This window comes from Ochlerotatus camptorhynchus, unplaced genomic scaffold (assembly GCF_037179485.1).
Source record: "Ochlerotatus camptorhynchus isolate MF236.1 unplaced genomic scaffold, CSIRO-AGI_Acam_v1.1 ptg000244l, whole genome shotgun sequence".
In the NCBI taxonomy this organism is placed as follows: Eukaryota; Metazoa; Arthropoda; class Insecta; order Diptera; family Culicidae; genus Ochlerotatus; species Ochlerotatus camptorhynchus.
The window spans coordinates 849012-867252 of NW_027040734.1; the positions used below are offsets into that span (position 1 = coordinate 849012).

Genomic DNA, 18241 nt, shown 5'->3' on the forward strand with positions numbered 1-18241 from the left:
CCCTCGATGTCCAGGTGGGGGAAAGCGAGGTTATCGCTCGACCCAATATAGTTTCGTTCGCTGATCTTGCCTCCCTCGAAGTCCTTCCGGGAGAGAGTAAGGTTATCACGCGACCCGATTATAGAAATGGTGAACCCCGGCAGAGCTCCACCTGCAGAAGTAGTCAGAGTTGACCCCGCTGCCGGCAAAAACGGTTAGACCTGTGGTAATGTTCGCTTAATTCGTTCTGGAGTGAGGGTAGGGAAAGCTCACCGTTGATGCACAGCTCGCCAGCCTTGAGTCCCACGTGGTCCTGGTACTTAACTGAAATCTTGAAACCCTCGTCGTCCTCGCCGACTGCTCCACTGGAAAGGTGGGTCGAGTCATATTGAAAGTGTGGTCAGCGGAGGTTGCCGACAAGCGCCGGGGAGAGTCTACCAGTTCCGGTTGGCCGAAAACTTCCGCACCGATGGGGCCCCAGCTACCCGAGGCGTTATCCGAGTTGCTAGGTTGTTCTTCTGGGTATGGATGTCTTAAGTCATGTTTAGTGGTGTCCTGGTTTGGGTGGTTTGTGGTCTCTCTGCTACTTCGTATGGTGATGTAACCGTGAGTGCGTTGAGATTGGGTTTAGGTGTTGCAGAGTGCAGGACTAGTGGGATATGGATACGTCCTGATCGTTTCGTATATTCGGATCATGTACATTTGTCTACCGATTCGAGTATGAATATGGCATTAAATATGGTTTTGAAGGTTGTTGCACCGGTAAAAAGTGAGGTTACGCGACGCCACTGCTTCACCGGTTTACGATTTGCGGGCGGAGAAGAGTGTTTAATATTTCATATTTATAAAATTGAGTCTTCCCAGATGTTGTTTAAACTAGTTCGTTTATTTACTAGGCTCAGTCGTGTGTGACACTTTTCGGGGCCAAAAATCAGTAATGTTTGAATTTACATTTAAAACAGCAGTAGTACAAGGTTAGTATTGGGTACCAATTACTCGTGGCGGGCTCGAGGTTAATGGGTAACAATTTCGATTGGAAGGAGCTAGGTAGGAAACTGGTTTCTGAAGCCTGCTTCAGATATTACTTTCGGATGGTTGACCAAATCCTGGCCTGGCAGGGGCAAGTAGCACAGAAACAGGAGGATAATAAGACTGGGACACAATGTCTGAAAATTGTTTGGAAAGAAAGGGATGGTCACATCAGACAAACATAGGAATTCGTAGATCGCCTGTATGTAGGGAAGATCACGGGTTCCCAATACATCTTCTACTTCATGAGTCTTCCCAGATGTTCAGGGATCTTCTTAGAAGTCAAGCGCAGTTCGTAAAAGTTAAGAAAACATCATTTGATTTCAGAGAATTTTTTAAAGGAAAGTGAATGTTGAAGGATCTCAAGGATCTTCAAGTAATATGGTAGAACTTTCGAAAACTTCGTAGACATTCTCAGTGAACTTCATAGAACTACAGATAATTTTTATAGAACTTCAGCGAGTTTTGTAGAAGTTCAGAAACCATTGTTGAAAATTAGCAAACCTCAGAGAAATGTACAGAATTTTGTAGGAATTCGGGGAATTTCGTTGAAGTTCAGGGATTTTTGTTTATCTTCATTTGACTTTTTATAACTTCCGGGACTTTGTAGATGTTCAGGGGACATCGTAGAAATTCAGGAAATTTAATATAAATTTGGTGACCTTCGTAAAGCTTCAGAGAATCTCGAAGAAATTAATGCCTTGTTCAGACTGGAGAGTTATAACATGTTATAACGGTTGTCAAATAATTGCAACACAGAAACCACCATCAAGATTGCGCTATAACATGTTATAACTCTGTAGTCTGAACGTACTATAAGGCTGTTTCGTAAAAAATCAGGAAAATTTCGTAGAATCGAGAACTTTATATGAGAATGAGAAAATAAAAAGTTTCTTTTAGCTAACAACCTCGCAGAAAATAAACGAAATTCTATAAAGTTCAGGGAACTTTTCAGAAGTGCTTCATAGGTATTCTAAGAACTTTATAGAAGTTTAGCGAATTATGTAGCAATTCGAGGAACTTTGAACACTGCATAGAAGTACTGGGAATTTTGTTTAAAGGTCAAGGAACTTCGTAGAAGATCAGCTAAAATTGTAGGAGTTCGGAAAAGCTCAGGGAGAATTGTAGAAGTTCAGCATACTTCTTAGAACTTCAGAGTTTAATTCTGGGACCTTTGTTTCGCCTCGATGATTATGAAATTTTTGAAAGGTCTTTCCTGAAGTTGGGAAGTCATGGATGTTCTGAGATCTTGGTCTAATTGAGTGAACTTGCAAAAAAATAATTATGGAACTTGGAAGAAGTTGATAGAACTTCGTAGCTATTTTTCCGCCCATCAAGAATTTTCCACCTTCGCGACCTGCTAAGTGCGGTGCTGTTCTACCAGTACATCAACATATCATAAGGTAACCAAAAGTTGTCCGGGATATGTTTTATGGGATTTTAAAATGGGTGGTTTCCTGGATATGCAAAGTGGTTTTCCGACAAACGGCCATTCTGCTAAATAGGAAAACTTCATAAACTTCTCAATCTAAACCATCACACTTGTTGCTCTTTCTTTCGCAGGACGGCAGCTCCGAAGAGCAGTGGCAATGGATGTCAACGGAGAATCCCGAGCCCATGAACGGTCGCCCCAAGCTTCAGAACAATCGTCTGCTAAAAGTACAATCAGTGGTAAGCAAACACATGGCAGCCAACTTTAACGACCTGACCTAATTCCATTACAGTCAATTGAGGGCCGGTCGGACGAGCGACCGTGCGTGTCCAAATCGCACAGCTTCGGTGGCTACGGAGGCTCATCTCAGAATGCACCGCTCCTGCGCGGTGACTCCATTACGTCCACCAAGAGCGCCAGTGGGCGGCTGTTCACCAAACAGGACTCCAACGCTAGTACAAACACTCCCTGGCGGTTGTCTCCCTCCAGTAGTGGGTAAGTTCTGAACTGGGCGCTGCCCCACGGGAACCAGACGGTCGACGACGCAGTCAACCCATTCGTACTCAATAGGTCATACTTCACTTTCAGCTACAAAACCCAATCGATCCGATCGGACTCGGTGACGCCATCGCCGACCGGCTACGGCAGCGGAGATCACACGCCGGAACCCTGCATACAATCGCCCTCGTCGACGTGCGGAGTCGTCTGGGCAGTTACCGATATGGCTAGTGTGCCAAAGGGAAGCGTACTGATCGACCCACAAACGCTGCAACCAATCGTCAATCAGGATGGGTATGGCCTTTCTGGGGAAAATGTTTAAGATACAGTCCTAGTTAATTCTGATTTCTTACTCTCGCAGCACAATCTACCACTTTGATCCATCGAACCTTCCGGCCACGGCGAATCTACCGGGATCCGCTCCCAGGGTTCAGAAGAAGAAGTTCGAAAAGCAGAAATCCTTCAACAGTCGGAACAATCTCAACAATAATAGCTCGCTGGAGAATTCGATCGACCTGCCGCAGGGAGGCAAAAATGACTGTGGTCAACAGACCACAACCGCCACTACTACCATTGCCGAAGAGGTCGGCAGTGAACTGAACTATGATGGATCTACGAGTACGATTAAGATAAGCACCGATAATCACGATATTGATGGTGAGCGTTCGAGGAAGTTGCCACAGGAAATTAATACTGAATGTGCGTTTCCTTTCACAGAAAATTCTAGTCTTTGTGAAGAAATCTCCCAAACTACCAACGAGCTTGGTACACTCAAGCTGCAAAAACACCAAGCTACCAGTCCAATGCTGCAGGCCAGCGAACTGCAGCCCTTGGAGCTGAATGAGGTAAGATTTCCCATATTCACCTACTAGTTACGGCCATTCTGACACACACTACCCTGACACCCAGATTCAGCTCAATGCCAACCATGACGAGCATGGTTCTCTAGCAGAGGCCGTTACCTCAATGGCGTCCGATCCTGAAACAGGCGGAACATTGATGGTAGCAGTCGGCGGTGATACTAGTAGTGTCAAACACGATAACCAATCCGAGCATCAGCATGGCCTAGCTAACGACGATGCCAACGACGCCAACAGCGAACACTCCCAGGAGGCGGACAAAAAAGACGACACAGGCAAGATGAACGCGGTGCAGACAGTTCCTTTGATGAGTTACTCCAACTCGGCGACGCCCAACAGTGCTTACACGGTCAACTACGAAAACGGTAGCAGCACGCAGGGAGCCGGAACCACCGTCTATGCTTCCGGGGCACCGGGAATGTCGACGACATATCAGACAGCGGTAAGAGACCTTCCCAAGAAGTTTCCGTTAAAATGTCCCCTAAGCATATTTCGGTTTTTTTTCTCTTCGTTTTCCAGCCGGACGGCACTATCTACGCTGTACCTTCACCACTAGTTTATACATATCCTTCGGCGATGGATCCAGAAATGTCCGGATACTTTGTTCCTGTCTATGACCAGCAGCGTGATCCGAACATGTGTACCGCAACCGGTACGCCCGTCTACCAAACGGCAGCTGCCGCCGCCGGTGCAGCCTCTACAGTATTACCCATAGCGTACACTCCTACGGCGGCCTACAGTGGTGCTCCCCTGTACCAGAACCCTACGGCGGTCATGTATTCATCCGAACAGTTCCCTACTGCAGCGCAAGCGAACGCAGCCGCGGCAGCAGCTGGACCACTTCAACAGTATCCGATCGGGTACCCGATTGGCATTGGCTATCCCTTCAATAGTAAGTACTTTCACTTCTCACCGTGGATGCCACTCTAACACGTTCTATCCTCCATCTCAGGTACAGCTTATCAAAATTACTGGAATCAACCCATCACCTACTACGTTCCGCAATCGTCGGTTCCTTCTGCGGGGAGCACACAAATCATCATGCCACCACCGGTGTCACAAACTCACGCCAACAGCAGCATGATGTCGGCGATGTCGTATTCCGGAAAACGTAACACGACTCCACCAAACCACGGTCACCAATCGCATAATCAAGGCCAAAGCGCCTCGGTGACACCGGTTCCGATCTCTCCATTTGCGACCAACATACCGATGCAACTGCCCGATCCGTCCGGCGGTCCCATGTACGCAATTCCTCAACCAATCTACTCGAACATGCTTCCATTCGCTGGCCCGATGACGCCTCATCCACATCATTCGGCCACCACCGGTGGTGGAGGTGGTGGCGGCGGTGGCGGTGGGACGATCATGAACTCAGTACTTCCCACTGTCTCAGCAGCAGCCAGCACCGGTTATCATCACCCACATTCGCAGTCTAACCAGGGTAACCCGGACTCGCTACCCTCGAGCAATGGATCGGCCACGCACATCTACTCGAACGCTAGTCAGAACAACAATGCCCAAACGCCTCAGTCTACGCCAAGCACGCCGCTCTCGCTGCCACTATCGTTACCTCCTCACGGCAAGAATCCGCCACTCTTTGCCACACCTCCTATTCTTCCCAATGGTTACAATCCTCAGATGGGCTCCGCATCCGGCGGTGGCAGTGGTGGTGCTGGTCATCACCACTACAGCACCTACGAAGATCGGAAAAATAGCGGATCCAGTGGCGGCTACCAAGGAAAGCGATCGAATGCCAATAGTGGAAACTACTTCAACTACAGCAACAATAACAACAGCCGACAAATGACACCCAACAGTGTTGGTGGTGGCGGCAGCGGAGGCTATCAGAACCAAAGCAACTCCGGAACCAGCGGTCCCAAGAGCTACATGAACTCGAACAATACAGGGAACAATCAAAATTCTAACAATGGCGGCAATGGCCCATTGATGCTAGGTCAGCCCCCGAAGGGTCAACCGAGATCGGACGGCCAGACAACCGTGACCAAGCCACCACTGATACCAACATTACCAACCAATAACAATAACACTAGCAGTAATACCAACCCTAGCGATAAGACACGCATCAACCGATCATCCAAGCCACCAAATCTAGACTTAAAGCGAAATTACAACAATTTTAACGTAAACAGTAGAAATACGCCGAGCACAAACTCAACGGAAAGCAACAACTCACCAAACAGTATTACATCGTCATCGGTGCACGAACATCATCCGCAGCAGCCGCCGCAGCATCACCACCATCATCAGCATCCGCAGACGCACCTTCAGTTTGCACACGGCGGTGGATCGAATCCACCTCACCACCCATACTACACGCCACAGCATCAGCATCAGCACCAGCAGCAGCAGCAGCAACAGCAAACGTACTACCACCACAGCCAACGGGGTGGTAGCGTTGGTAGCAACAACGGTGGATCCAACGTCACGCCCGGCAACAGTGCCGCTGCTGCTGCTGCGGCGGCGGCGGCCGCCCATACGATGCCATCGAGTGCCATCCAGTCGGCAGCGGCGGTCGCTGCGGCCGCATGTGCAGCGGCCATCGAGCCGTACCACTCGCAGCTGATTCCGTTGAATGCCGCCGGGATGTCGTACGTCAAGATCGGCCAGACGTACTTTACGCATGTAAGTGTATACCCTTATTTTCAAATAGACCAATCTACACTCAAAAAATAAATCACATTTCCGATGGAAAATATCCATTAGGATTTCACATAACTTTCATGTGATCTCATAATTGGGAATCGCACCACGAAATCATATGAACCTTATGTGTCCAATGAAGTTTATGTGATTTATAACATAGAATTCATGTGATCATGTGAATGTTATGTGAATTTCAGATAAAAATCATTAAATTTGTTATTGGAAAAATATCATGTGCGTTCCCAATGGAAACTATATGAAAACTTTTTTCAGTGTACTACATTGATCGATTCTCTTCATCGACTCTCTCTTTTGTTAATTACTAGGTTCCAAAAACAAATTCAGCTGTTCTTATCGTCCAATACGTTTGATAATACTTTCTTTTAACAGACTAGGGGAAATGTATGTAATGTCGGCCTAAATGCTCCTAATTTGGGCCCATACAAAAATTCGAGAATTGACTAAATTTTCAATAGCGACCAATAATATCCATTAGTACCATGCCAATGACGCATTCATCTAGATAAAATTAATAAATAGCAGATTTTTAGCGATGGGCCCAATCTTAGATCCATACGCCAACATTAGAGCCATTTCCCCTATGTAGAAAAAATAACCCGCCAAGAATTCAGCCAAGTTATTAACGACAGAGAGATTTATACTTTTCATACTGCGGCGAACCAACATCAACCAATTATCCTCTGCTGTCCGAAGAAGTCGTCACCACTCTACTCGATCCATGGCCGCACTTCGCCAGCCTCGTAGTCTGCGAAGGGTCCGCAGGTCGCCTTCTACTTGGTCGATCCCATCTTGCCCGCTGCGTGCCTCTTCTTCCTGTTCCTGTTGGGTCGCTTTCTAGAACCATTTTCACTGGGTCGTCGTGCGGCCCTGCCCACCGTAGTTGCCCAATTTTTGCAATGTGGACGATGGATGGTTCTCCCAGCAGCTACTGCAATTCGTGGTTCATTCGCCTCCTCCACGTTCCGTCATCTATCTCCACTCCACCGTAGATGGTACGCAGCACCTTCCGTTCGAAAACACGAGCATAGTCCAGGTCTCGTGGCCGTAGAGGACCACCGGTCTAATAAGCGTCTTGTAGACAGTCAACTTCGTGCGGCGGCGAATTTTATTCGACCGGAGCGTCCTCCGGAGTCCAAAGTAGGCACGATTCCCGCGTCTTTGAATTTTTCTTCTTCTTCTTCTTCGCATTTCAAGCTTATTGCATATCGCATATTAGCTTATTGCGTGCTCTCAACTTAGTGTTCCAGTTCCAGATGCACTTCCACAGTTATTAATTGAGAGCTTTCGATGCCTGTACCATTTTTGCATTGGTATAATTGTATGGCAAGTCCAATCATACTTCTATGCCCAGGGAAGTCGAGAAATTTTCCAACCCGGAAAATTCCTAGACCGGGACGGGAATTGAACCCAGCCACCTCCAGCATGGTCTTGCTTTGTAGCTGCGCCTTTACCGACTGAGCTAAGGGAATTTCTCTGCTGGTATCATTTTCGGCGGTCACCAGTGAGCCCAAATACACGAACTCATCGACCACCCCGATTTCGTCAGTGTCAATCTGAACTCGGGGTGGGAGGCTAACATTGTCTTCCCTAGAACCTCTTCCTTTCATGTATTTTGTTTTTGATGCGTTGATGGCAAGTCCAATCCGCCTAGCTTCAGCCTTCAGTCTGATGTACGTTTCCACCATCGTCTCAAAGTTCATTGCAAAGATGTCGATGTCATCGGCGAAGCCAAGAAGCTGGATGGACTTCCTGAAGATCGTGCCACTCGTGTCTATCACTGCTCTTCGAATCACACCTTCTAACGCGATGCTGAATAGTAGACACGAAAGTCCATCACCTTGCTGTAACCCCCTTCTCTTGTAAATGGTGCCTTGTAGGCGGCGCTCAGCAGTGTGATCGCGCGGTAGTTGCAGCAATCCAACTTGTCGAAGAGATGTACTAGCCTATGGCTAAAAATCTCTCAAATAAAGAAAAATCCAACTTGTCGCCTTTTTTGTAGATTGGGCATACGACACCTTCCATATTTCCTCCTCCCAAATCTTGGCAATTACCCAGTGCAGCGCTCTAGCCAGTGCTTCACCACCGTATTTTAATAGCTCACTTGGTAGTTGATCTACACCAGTTGCTTTGTTGTTCTTCAGCCGACCGATCTCCTCCTCAACTTCTTGAAGATCAGGGGCAGGTAGTCTGTCGTCTTCTGCGCGTGCTCCAAGGTCTGTTGCCGTGCCACCTTCGTTTTCTGCTGCATCACCGTTGAGGTGCTCGTCATAGTACTGCTCCCATCTCTCAATCACCTCACACTCGTTCGTGAGAAGGTTACCGTCCAAGTCCTTGCATATCGGCTTGCGGCAAGTAGCCTTGGCGCGAACTATTTAGCATCTCGTAGAACTTCCGCGTGTCGTTTACGCGGTACAGATTTCCATCGCCTCGCGATCTCGGTCTTCCTGCTGACGCTTCTTCCTTCGGAAAACCGAGTTTTTTCTGTGCCGCGCTTGTCTGTATCGCTCGACATTCAATCTCGTGCGGTGTTGCAGCATTCTCGCCCGTGCTGCATTCTTCTCCTCTACTAACAGTTTGCATTCGCCGTCAAACCAGTAATTTCTTCGGTCCGGGATCGCAGTACCTAGTGCCGCTGCAGCAGTACTACCTATGGCGGAACGGATGTCCCTCCAGCCATCTTCAAGAGAAGCTGCTCTTCCGTGGGTAATGCAACTTCCAGCTGCTGCGCGAAGTCCTGGGCAACTCCGGCGTCCCGTAATTGCTCAATGTTGCGTCGCGGCGTTCGACTTCCACGGGTGTTATGCACCGTCGAGAGTTTTGAGCGCATGCTTACTGCTGCAACTAGGTAGTGGTGTGTTTATTGTTGCCATACATCAACAGGCTGGCTGTGGCCCAAATGATGTTAATAATACTAATCATAATAATAATAATAGTAAAATTACATGTCAAATAATCACAGAAAGAAAAACAAAGCAACATGGTCAGAATGTAAAAAACATAAATGGAAATACACTAATTTTCTCTGTCAGTCACTGCGGCCGGCGAAAACAGATGAGAATCTCCGACGAAGCGCATCACGTGTGAGGTGCAAGTCGAATACAGATGTGACTCTGTTGAATACACGCTGTAGTCCGCAAATCGCACCATATGCCCCGTAGTTCGTGCGACGCAGTGGCAGCCTCAGCATGAGGTTGTTACGGAGTGGTCGGGGTTGCACGTTTAGGTCAATTTGCCGAAGCGGATCTCTACAGGACAGTCTACGAAGCGCAAAACGAAGAAAGCGACGTTGAACAGATTCGATTCTCTCGGCACCATTGTTGTAATTCGAATTCCAAACCGCAGAACAATACTCAAGCGTCGATCGTACGAGGGAGCAGTAAAGAGGTTTTAAGCAGTAGACATCGGTGAAATTCTTAGCTATCCTGAAGATGAATCCTAAAGTCCTAGACGACTTATCGATGACATAAGAAATGTGTTGCCTGAATGTTAGCTGTAAATCCAACACCACACCCAGGTCTTTCACCTGATTCACGCGTTCGAGTGTCGTTCCAAGCAGGTCATAGCTGAATACAATCGGTTGCTTTTTTCGTGAGACCGTTATGGCAGAGCACTTTGCTGGGTTCACTACCATTCGATTTAAAGTACACCAACTGGCGAAGACATTAAGCTGATGTTGAAGATTGTGGCAGTCAGCGATCGAGCAAATTCGTAAAAATATTTTGAGGTCGTCTGCATATGATAATCGAGGTCCTTCGATAACCAGATTCACGTCGTTGAAGTAGAGTAGGAAAAATCAACGGTCCCAGATGGCTTCCCTGCGGTATACCTGATGTGGCAAAGAAGCTAGCTGATTTGCAATCTCCTATAGCAACCATAAGTTGGCGACCAGTAAGATACGAACGGAACCAACTCAAGAGATTACCGCTCACCCCAAGCCTGTCGAGTTTAGCAATCGCAATGTCATGATTCAACTTATCGAATGCCGCGGATAGATCGGTATATATAACGTCCGTCTGTACCCGTTCAGTCATACTATCGGTAATGTAGGATGTGAGGCATAGCAGATTGGTGGTTGTAGAGCGACCGCCAGTAAACCCGTGTTGATCAGCACTCAGATACTGCTTGCTGTGAGAGAGCAACGGTTCCAAATTAACAAGCTCGAATAGTTTCGAAACAGCACTCAGCGATGTAATTCCACGATAGTTATCCACGGCTCGTTTGCTTCCCTTTTTGTGGACAGGGAACATGTGTGCAAATTTCCAGGAGGATGGAAATATACCACTGGAGAGGGACATACGGAATAAACGGTGAAGTGGAGTTAACAAGCAAGCAATATGTTTCTTCAAAAACACGGACGGAACTCCATCGGGTCCAGGGTTGAAGGACGATTTGAGCATCTCAACGTTGACATCAATTGCACCCAGCGTTTCACCAATTAGTGGGATGTTCCTGGTTGCGAGGGAAACATGGTCGTCACTTAGTCTCTCATCAGTGAACACACTGGCAAAATTGACAGAAAAAAGGCGGCAAATATCCTGCGGAGTGGAAGCGACTTCACTGTTCAATTCCATTGAAGATGGGATGCCAGATTCTCTGCGTTGCTCGTTCACGTAGTTCCAGAAGGATTTCGGTGTAGTTTAAGGTTACGCTGAATACCTCGTTGAAATCGCAGAAAGCATCGACTGGCTCGCTGATACTCGTGATTAAGTCTCACGTAGTGATGTTTCAGAGGAAGCGTGCGATACTTCGTAAATCTTCTCAATGCGGCTCTCTTGGTCGACTTCAACCTACGCAGCTCAATCGTCTGCCAGGGAGGGTGAGAGTCTTTGCGTTGAATTCTTTTCGGGACGTGTCTGTCAATGACATATGCCAAGACATGAGAAAAAGTTTGCGCAGCGGCCTCAACGTCGTCATGATCGAGAATGTTCTCCCAGTCCATGTTTGACAACACATCTACAATGCTTCGATGGTCGGCCTTTCGAAAGTCATAAGAAACCGCAGCAGGAAGACTATCGAAATCACGAACGAGATTGTCCTCAACAGTGACAATCAGAGGAGGGTGGTGCGGAACAAGCTTAACTAGTGGACAAGGTGCTGTGGAAATGAACGGAGCATTGTCCTAAGTGTTGCTACGCTATAGTTATCGAGAAGGCCGATAGCTCCTGCATGAAATACAGAACGTTCTGGATCTGGATAGAGGAAGCCGCTATGGGATGGTCTCCACGAAACGCCTGCTAGGTTAAAGTCCCCAAAAATGAATAGCTCATCAATTGGAGTCGCTCTTTCCATTACTGTGAAGACTGATTGACAGTGAGTTTCGATGAGTTCAAGATCACGAACTCGATCTGGAGGCATGTACAATGCGCACAAAAATAATGTGCGATCGCCCAGTTTAATGGCTGTCCAAACCTGTTCCACACTGTTCCACGATTCATTTTCGATTGCACTCGCCTCCAATCCGGAACGGACAGCCACAAGAACGCCACCACCAGTAAATTTTCGGCTGTTGTTTGGATTCCGATCGCAATCTATGTTCGCACTGCGGTACGTGCGGACGTTGATAATGTCGGAGAAGAATTTCCCGTCGATTAGAACGTGATCGATTTGGGTTTCTGCGTGTTGGTCAGGTGATCTCCAGGTGGCTTTGTGGATATCCTTGCGGGGGAAAAAGACTGCACGCATCGTTGGCCGTTGTCGTTCGATACGGCTTGCAGGCTGTTTGGCCCGATTGCCGGTCTATACATTGCCTCCCGTCCTACAGTCGCCGATGACGATTTTGACGTCCCGTTGCGAACAGCCGTCGTACACCTGCTTCAGCTGCGCATAGAACGCTTCTTTCTCGTCGTCGGGTCTCCCTTCGTGTGGGCAGTGCATGTTGATGATGCTGTAGTTGAAGAAACGGCCCTTAATCCTCAAACAACGCAGATAGCGACATCTCTTCTGATGCTTTCAAATATGATGAATATCAACCGAAATTAGATCAACTGGAGTATTCAAAATAGGTTACATCATAACAGCAAATCTGGATTTCAATTTGATCTCCAGACTTCAGTTCAAATCTCACCCAGAACATGTCACGATTGACCTACAATACGTTAAACAAACCAAATAAACCAAAATCGTTAGTTTAACAACAGATGAAATTAAATTAAATTTTCGTTAACAGCAAAACTTTAAGTAGCTTTCATTAAAAAACAAATGTTTGACTGCATAATGAAAGTACAATATAATATCAGGTCAATTGAAATCAAAATGAGTTTTCATTATGATAGGAACTGCAAACTTTAATATCTATTTGCTTTCATTTTGTTAATTTATTTTGCTCGGGTACCCTTAATCAAGGTTTCTCTTGAACATATTTGTAACACATTTCTTCAGGAATAGACCAGTCCTAATTATATTGTATTTGTTTGTGTTCTCCTTTCCAGCCCTCCTTGGCGCTGCCCCCGAGTCGCCGGTCGCCTCCAAATGACATACGTCCAATCGCTGGAGTCTACCCAGCCATGAACATGGTGATGCCAGGTAAGAAGCTTCTTGTCAAGAATTGTAAATACTAAGTCGCTTTCGCTTCGGTCGAAACAAAACACCATGCGCCTCCACTTTGGCACGCAGTCCGGTGTTCACACACTCTTATATTTGTTCTCATGTACCTATGTTGTTGTTGTTCCTCTATTCCCCGAAAAACAGCATCACGACAGTTCACACCTCGACCTCAGCACAGCAGTAACTACAAGGGCAACAAGGCGCCAAGATAAATGCTTGCTAACTATCGAAGGTAGAAGGAAGAAGTAGAACAAAAACTATGCAGAATCTAAGCAACAAGTATAAATTATTAAAAATAGACAAAGGAAAACGCACTATTTAAAAAAAAACGCTAATCGCTAAGGAAGATTAGATTCACTCACACAGACACACTGAAAAGAAATACAGAAAAACAGAACTCAACAAGGAAGGAATAATATGCTAAGACAAAAAGCCTTTTCCCCGCCCGAAGAAAGTCACGGAACCTGGAAAGAGATCGTTTTAAAACAAGACCCACATTCAACGCCGACACGGAGCGGGGGAAGTGGCCAAAGGGAAGAACCCAAAAGTCACGCGAGAACAAGAACGATCACCCGTGAGGACAAAATGCCATTTATTTTATTAACGATTAAAATTATTAATATATACATATGTATGATTATTATTACCACATTACATAACAGTGAAGCATCACTAGAGAAATCCGTATGATACCAGTTGATAACTGATAGAAAACTAAAAATTAAAGGAAACAAAAAAAAAATACAAAAAATCAGAGTGAATAAGCGAAACAAAAGAAAAAGATTACAAAAAAAAAGAAGTAGTAAATGCTCTACCAGTGATTCAATCAACGCTATGCGAATTATTTCTAAAATAATTTTTAAACGCGGGATGTTAAGGACAGGACGGAGACCCGACGGAACAGCAATTCTGAAACAGTGATCAACAAACAAAGAAAACAAGCAAGAAAGCAAGAAAAAACGATGCATGCAGTTTGGTCGATTGGTTGTTGAATAGGTGGATAAGTATGTTGAGTGCCCGGAGGCCGGAGAGGAAGCGAGAAAGGAGATGGAAGCAAAACTGCCGCCCACAACACAACTCAAACTAAATAGCTACTACTACTAAATACTTACTAGTTGAACCATCTGGTGGCAGAGTGCAAAACGCGACAACCACCATCCCACAGTTCACAGTAACTCTATAGAAGAGGAATGAGCCAAGCGAGAAGCAAGGAGGGATGAAAAAATCAATAGCGAACCACACAAACACACACAGAGAACTTATATCGTGAATCATCACACTATTATTATTAATTACAATTCATTAGAGGAAGTCGGAAAACCAAGATCAAGTCGTTTACAAATTTATATGAAAATTTATTTATATAACAATTGCAATCTTAATGCAACACATAAACAAAACAAGCATAGTAGCGAAAAATAACGATTATTTATTCATAAAAGAAAGTGAACTATGGCAAGCTAAACGACAAACATTATATTAAAGGAAAACATCAACAACAGCAAAACGAGAAAACTAAATAAAATTGTTAAACCAAGCATCTTGTAATGGGAATTTTCAAGAAGAAATTTTAACGCTCTAAACAGAAACCTACAACCAAAAAAAAACAAGCAAAAGCAAACGCGTTTAATCCACACACACACATCTCTTCCTTTTGATCGGTGATATTTGTTAGTGCAACGTTGGAAGCTAGCGAAAACACTTTATTGCGGCATGTAGGCCATTGATAAACCAACTTATAACTAACTACTCTCTGTGGTATCCCAGAATACATTAGAAAAACGAAACGTTACCGAAACGCAGTAGCTAAGCGACTCATTGACGACTCTCTCTCTCACACAAACAGACACACAACTGACAACGGGTGAAGGCGAAAAATTAGGGAACTAAGGTATTTAATCTCCTCCTGCTGTTCAGAGCACTTCCGACGGCCAGCAACAGCCACAATCATTGATTCAAAAGTTTCAAACTATCCTGCTTTACACGCTAAAATCCGGCTTTATGGCATAGGTGGTATTGAATTACTGCGGCTTAGTGGTTCGTCTTCAAAATGGATGCATAGACCTATTCTGCGCGGTGTGTGAGGTGAGCTGACTCGTTGTCACTAGTGAAGTGACAAGTGTCACTTCACTAGTGACAACGAGTCAGCTCACCTCACACACCGCGCATAATAGGCCTAACAGATTCGCAGGGTTCTTCAGGCCGCTCTGTAGTGGAAGCGCGGGGTTAGATTAAGTCGAATCTCTAGGAAGGGGTGGGGGACCAATCTGGCCGTTGGATTTATATTTTCCATCCTCATTGTATGAGGCACCTTGAAAACTTCCCCTCTTGTATAATGAGAGACAGAAGGATTAGTAATTTCCATTTACTTCCACTACCTTATTTGCTTATCCTTGACAGATACGCGTATTTCGTCTACAATGTGCAGACTCCGTCAGTGTCTTGTACTAATACTTGAGTCGAGTCTGGTTTAACACCAGTTTCAACCAAAAGCCCTACAGTAAAAGTATGGACGTCTGTCAAAAGTTGTTCCAATCGAACCGTCAAAACAGCGTTGCCAGCTTATCGGTATCAAAGGTAATAAAAAATCGGTATTTATCGGTATTTACTATTTATTTAATTTTATATTTTTGCCGTTTTTGAAAGCGAAAATTTTAACGATGGTGATGACTGGGATTTGAGGGGAATTGCTTTGTTTGACGGCTTTCTCAGTCTTAAAACACTCTTTAATTTTTTTAATTTAATTTTTAAAATTATCGTTGTCCTCAAGTGGTGATCAAAATTGTGACCAAGTAGTTTTTTTTTCAATTTAATATCATTAAATGAAACCAAAATATGGAAAATCAGTCACAACAATGACAATAACGACAAACAATATTTTCCCTTGAAAAAAGCCACAATCTATGGCCGAAATTTCGGGCAGATTACATCGTAGTCGTTGCATTGTTTTAAAACTGAGAAAGCCGAAAATCAAAGCAAAATTTTAGCTTTTGAACTATGATCCGAAAATTACGGAAGAAAACTCCGGGGAATGTTTGAATCAGCTTCTGAATGGAGCTGAAAAAATATCCAGAGAAAGGCGAAAGAAGCTCTCCTGGATGAAGTTCGTGAAAAGCCGGGAAACTTCCAAGACACGAATTGAGAAACTTGTGGCGAAAATTTAAATAAACTATCGGAAAAAATCAGGTGTCACATCCAAAAGAAGCCCGAAAAGTTTCAGAAACCAGAAGTAAATTTCCAGAAGTAGCCATTTCCAGGGAAAGCCAGATGAAGCTCGGAAAAACCTTCCAATAGAATTCGAACAAAAAAACCTTTGGCTTATGGTCAAACTTCTAGAAGAAGACGAAAGAAATTTCTGGGAGAATTAATTGAAATTCCTTAAGAAAACGAAATAAACTTCCTGCCGGATACTTCCTAAGGTAGATTGGAAGAAACATCTGAAGAAAGTCGGAAGCCAGAGCGCTTACGGAACAGTCGAAAGAAACAAGGACGTGATTCCGGAAGAAAGAGATTCCTGGGGAATGTTCTAATGATCCAGAAAATTTTCCTGATGTTCAAAAAACTTCCCTGAAGTGTTTGGAACATTCCTGAAATGCACTTAGGAATATTCCATAATTCCTCGAAATTCCTTAAAAGTTCTTGTAATTTTCCTTAAATAAGGGGCTGTTTTGGAGCTCTCTGGTCATCCTTGAAGCGCTCGAAACTTCCCTGATTATAATAAGACTACCGGAATATCTCTAATCATCTTAGAAGGTCTCTGGACTTTCTTGAAGATTACGAAATCTCTTAAGTGCTCTCACATTTTTTTTGAATTTATTGTAACATCAGCATTGAAGTACTCTGATCTTCTCGATTTATTTTTTATTTATTAAAAGTTATCGACACTGCTATTAAAAAGCATAGAAATTCCCATAAAATGTTCTCACAATGATATAATGTTCATGTAACTTCCATTACGTTTCCTAAATTTGCATTGACATTGCTGAAGTTTTTGGAAATTGCCTGAATTTCTCGGAACTCCTTTATAATGTCAGCAATTTCATTGAAATTAATTGATCTGTCCTGATGCTCTCTGAGCTTCACTAAAGTTCCAGAAAACCATTAAATTTCCCTGAAGTTCTTTGGACTTGTGAAGTTTCCAAAATATTTATGATGTTTCCTTAAGTTCACTGGAGTTCGCTGGACTTTTCTGAAATTTCCGAGTTTTCAAATTTTAACAGAATTTAATGAAACTGTCTTTATTTAATCGAAGCTTACACAAAAGTCTGGACTTTCTAAAGTTTCAGAACTTCTTAAATGTGCCTGCAGCTAGTGTGGATCTGCAATAAAAATCTGATAGCATCCTTGAAGTTCCGGCGAAGGTTAAAGAAGCTTCCAAGGTGAGGTGGAAGAAAAATTCAGGAAAAGTTGGATGAAACTTCAGGAAGTTTAAAAATGAATAAAAACTTCCGGAAGTTAAATAATGTTTAAAATATATTTCTCGATTCCCTAGGAATAACCGGAAAGAGCCATCGGCTATTTCTCGATTGATGGGTAGCCAAACACGGTGAGAAAATGCAAACATTAGTCGAAAGAGATGATTGTTTAGTATTTTGAAGGCTCAAAAATATGAGGTATTCAAAAAGATACAAGATTCACCAACATTTTCTCCGAAATTCGAGCACGGGCAGGCAATTATAATCTTAAAAATCGGTATTCTGAGGAACTTTATCTGTATATCGGTATCTAGTTTGGAAATCGGTATAGATACCGATAAATCGGTATATCTGGCAACACTGCGTCAAAATGCACCGCTTTGCTTGATTGGAACATACTTTTATGGTGTTAAGCTCCAGCCGGTATTATCCTCGGATTAAATCCCGATCAAGAATGTCCGGCTGGTTTGATGTCGACATCAGAGTTAATCAACATAACTCTGAGCAAACATTTTTCAGATCATACAAACAGGGACGGTATTAAAAGTTAATCCGAGTTGGAGCTTACCGCCATTACTGTAGGACTTTAGTTCCAACCCACACGCTTATTCTGGTCAACTCAAAATTGATTCAAATGTACTCATCTCAGCGGCAAGTAGGGCTACTCAAAATTGAGTAGCCTTATGTTGACTCACTTTTGAGTAAACAACGTTCTCACGTAGACTGAGTCAAATCCACTCGCCGGTATTTTCAGTTGCGGGGAGGGTTTTTGTTTTGATTTTTATTCAAGGAAATGG

At 44.4% G+C, this 18241-nt stretch overlaps 1 protein-coding gene across 8 annotated transcripts in view; it reads left to right on the forward strand.

The window, feature by feature from the left end:
- The window catches only part of enc (encore), a 207595-nt gene extending 192945 nt beyond the window's left edge, over positions 1-14650 (forward strand). For 6 of the 8 annotated variants that reach the window (XM_065226065.1, XM_065226068.1, XM_065226061.1 and 3 more), the window contains 10 exons: positions 2572-2679; positions 2733-2935; positions 3011-3232; positions 3300-3595; positions 3656-3783; positions 3848-4240; positions 4318-4690; positions 4751-6444; positions 12915-13008; positions 13174-14650. In XM_065226065.1, coding sequence (XP_065082137.1) covers positions 2572-2679; positions 2733-2935; positions 3011-3232; positions 3300-3595; positions 3656-3783; positions 3848-4240; positions 4318-4690; positions 4751-6444; positions 12915-13008; positions 13174-13241 — 3579 coding nt within the window. In that variant the 3' untranslated portion in view covers positions 13242-14650. The remainder of the gene's footprint in view (positions 1-2571; positions 2680-2732; positions 2936-3010; positions 3233-3299; positions 3596-3655; positions 3784-3847; positions 4241-4317; positions 4691-4750; positions 6445-12914; positions 13009-13173) is intronic. The other 2 variants (XM_065226066.1, XM_065226067.1) reach the window with 2 other exon arrangements.
- The last annotated feature ends 3591 nt before the right edge of the window (positions 14651-18241 follow it).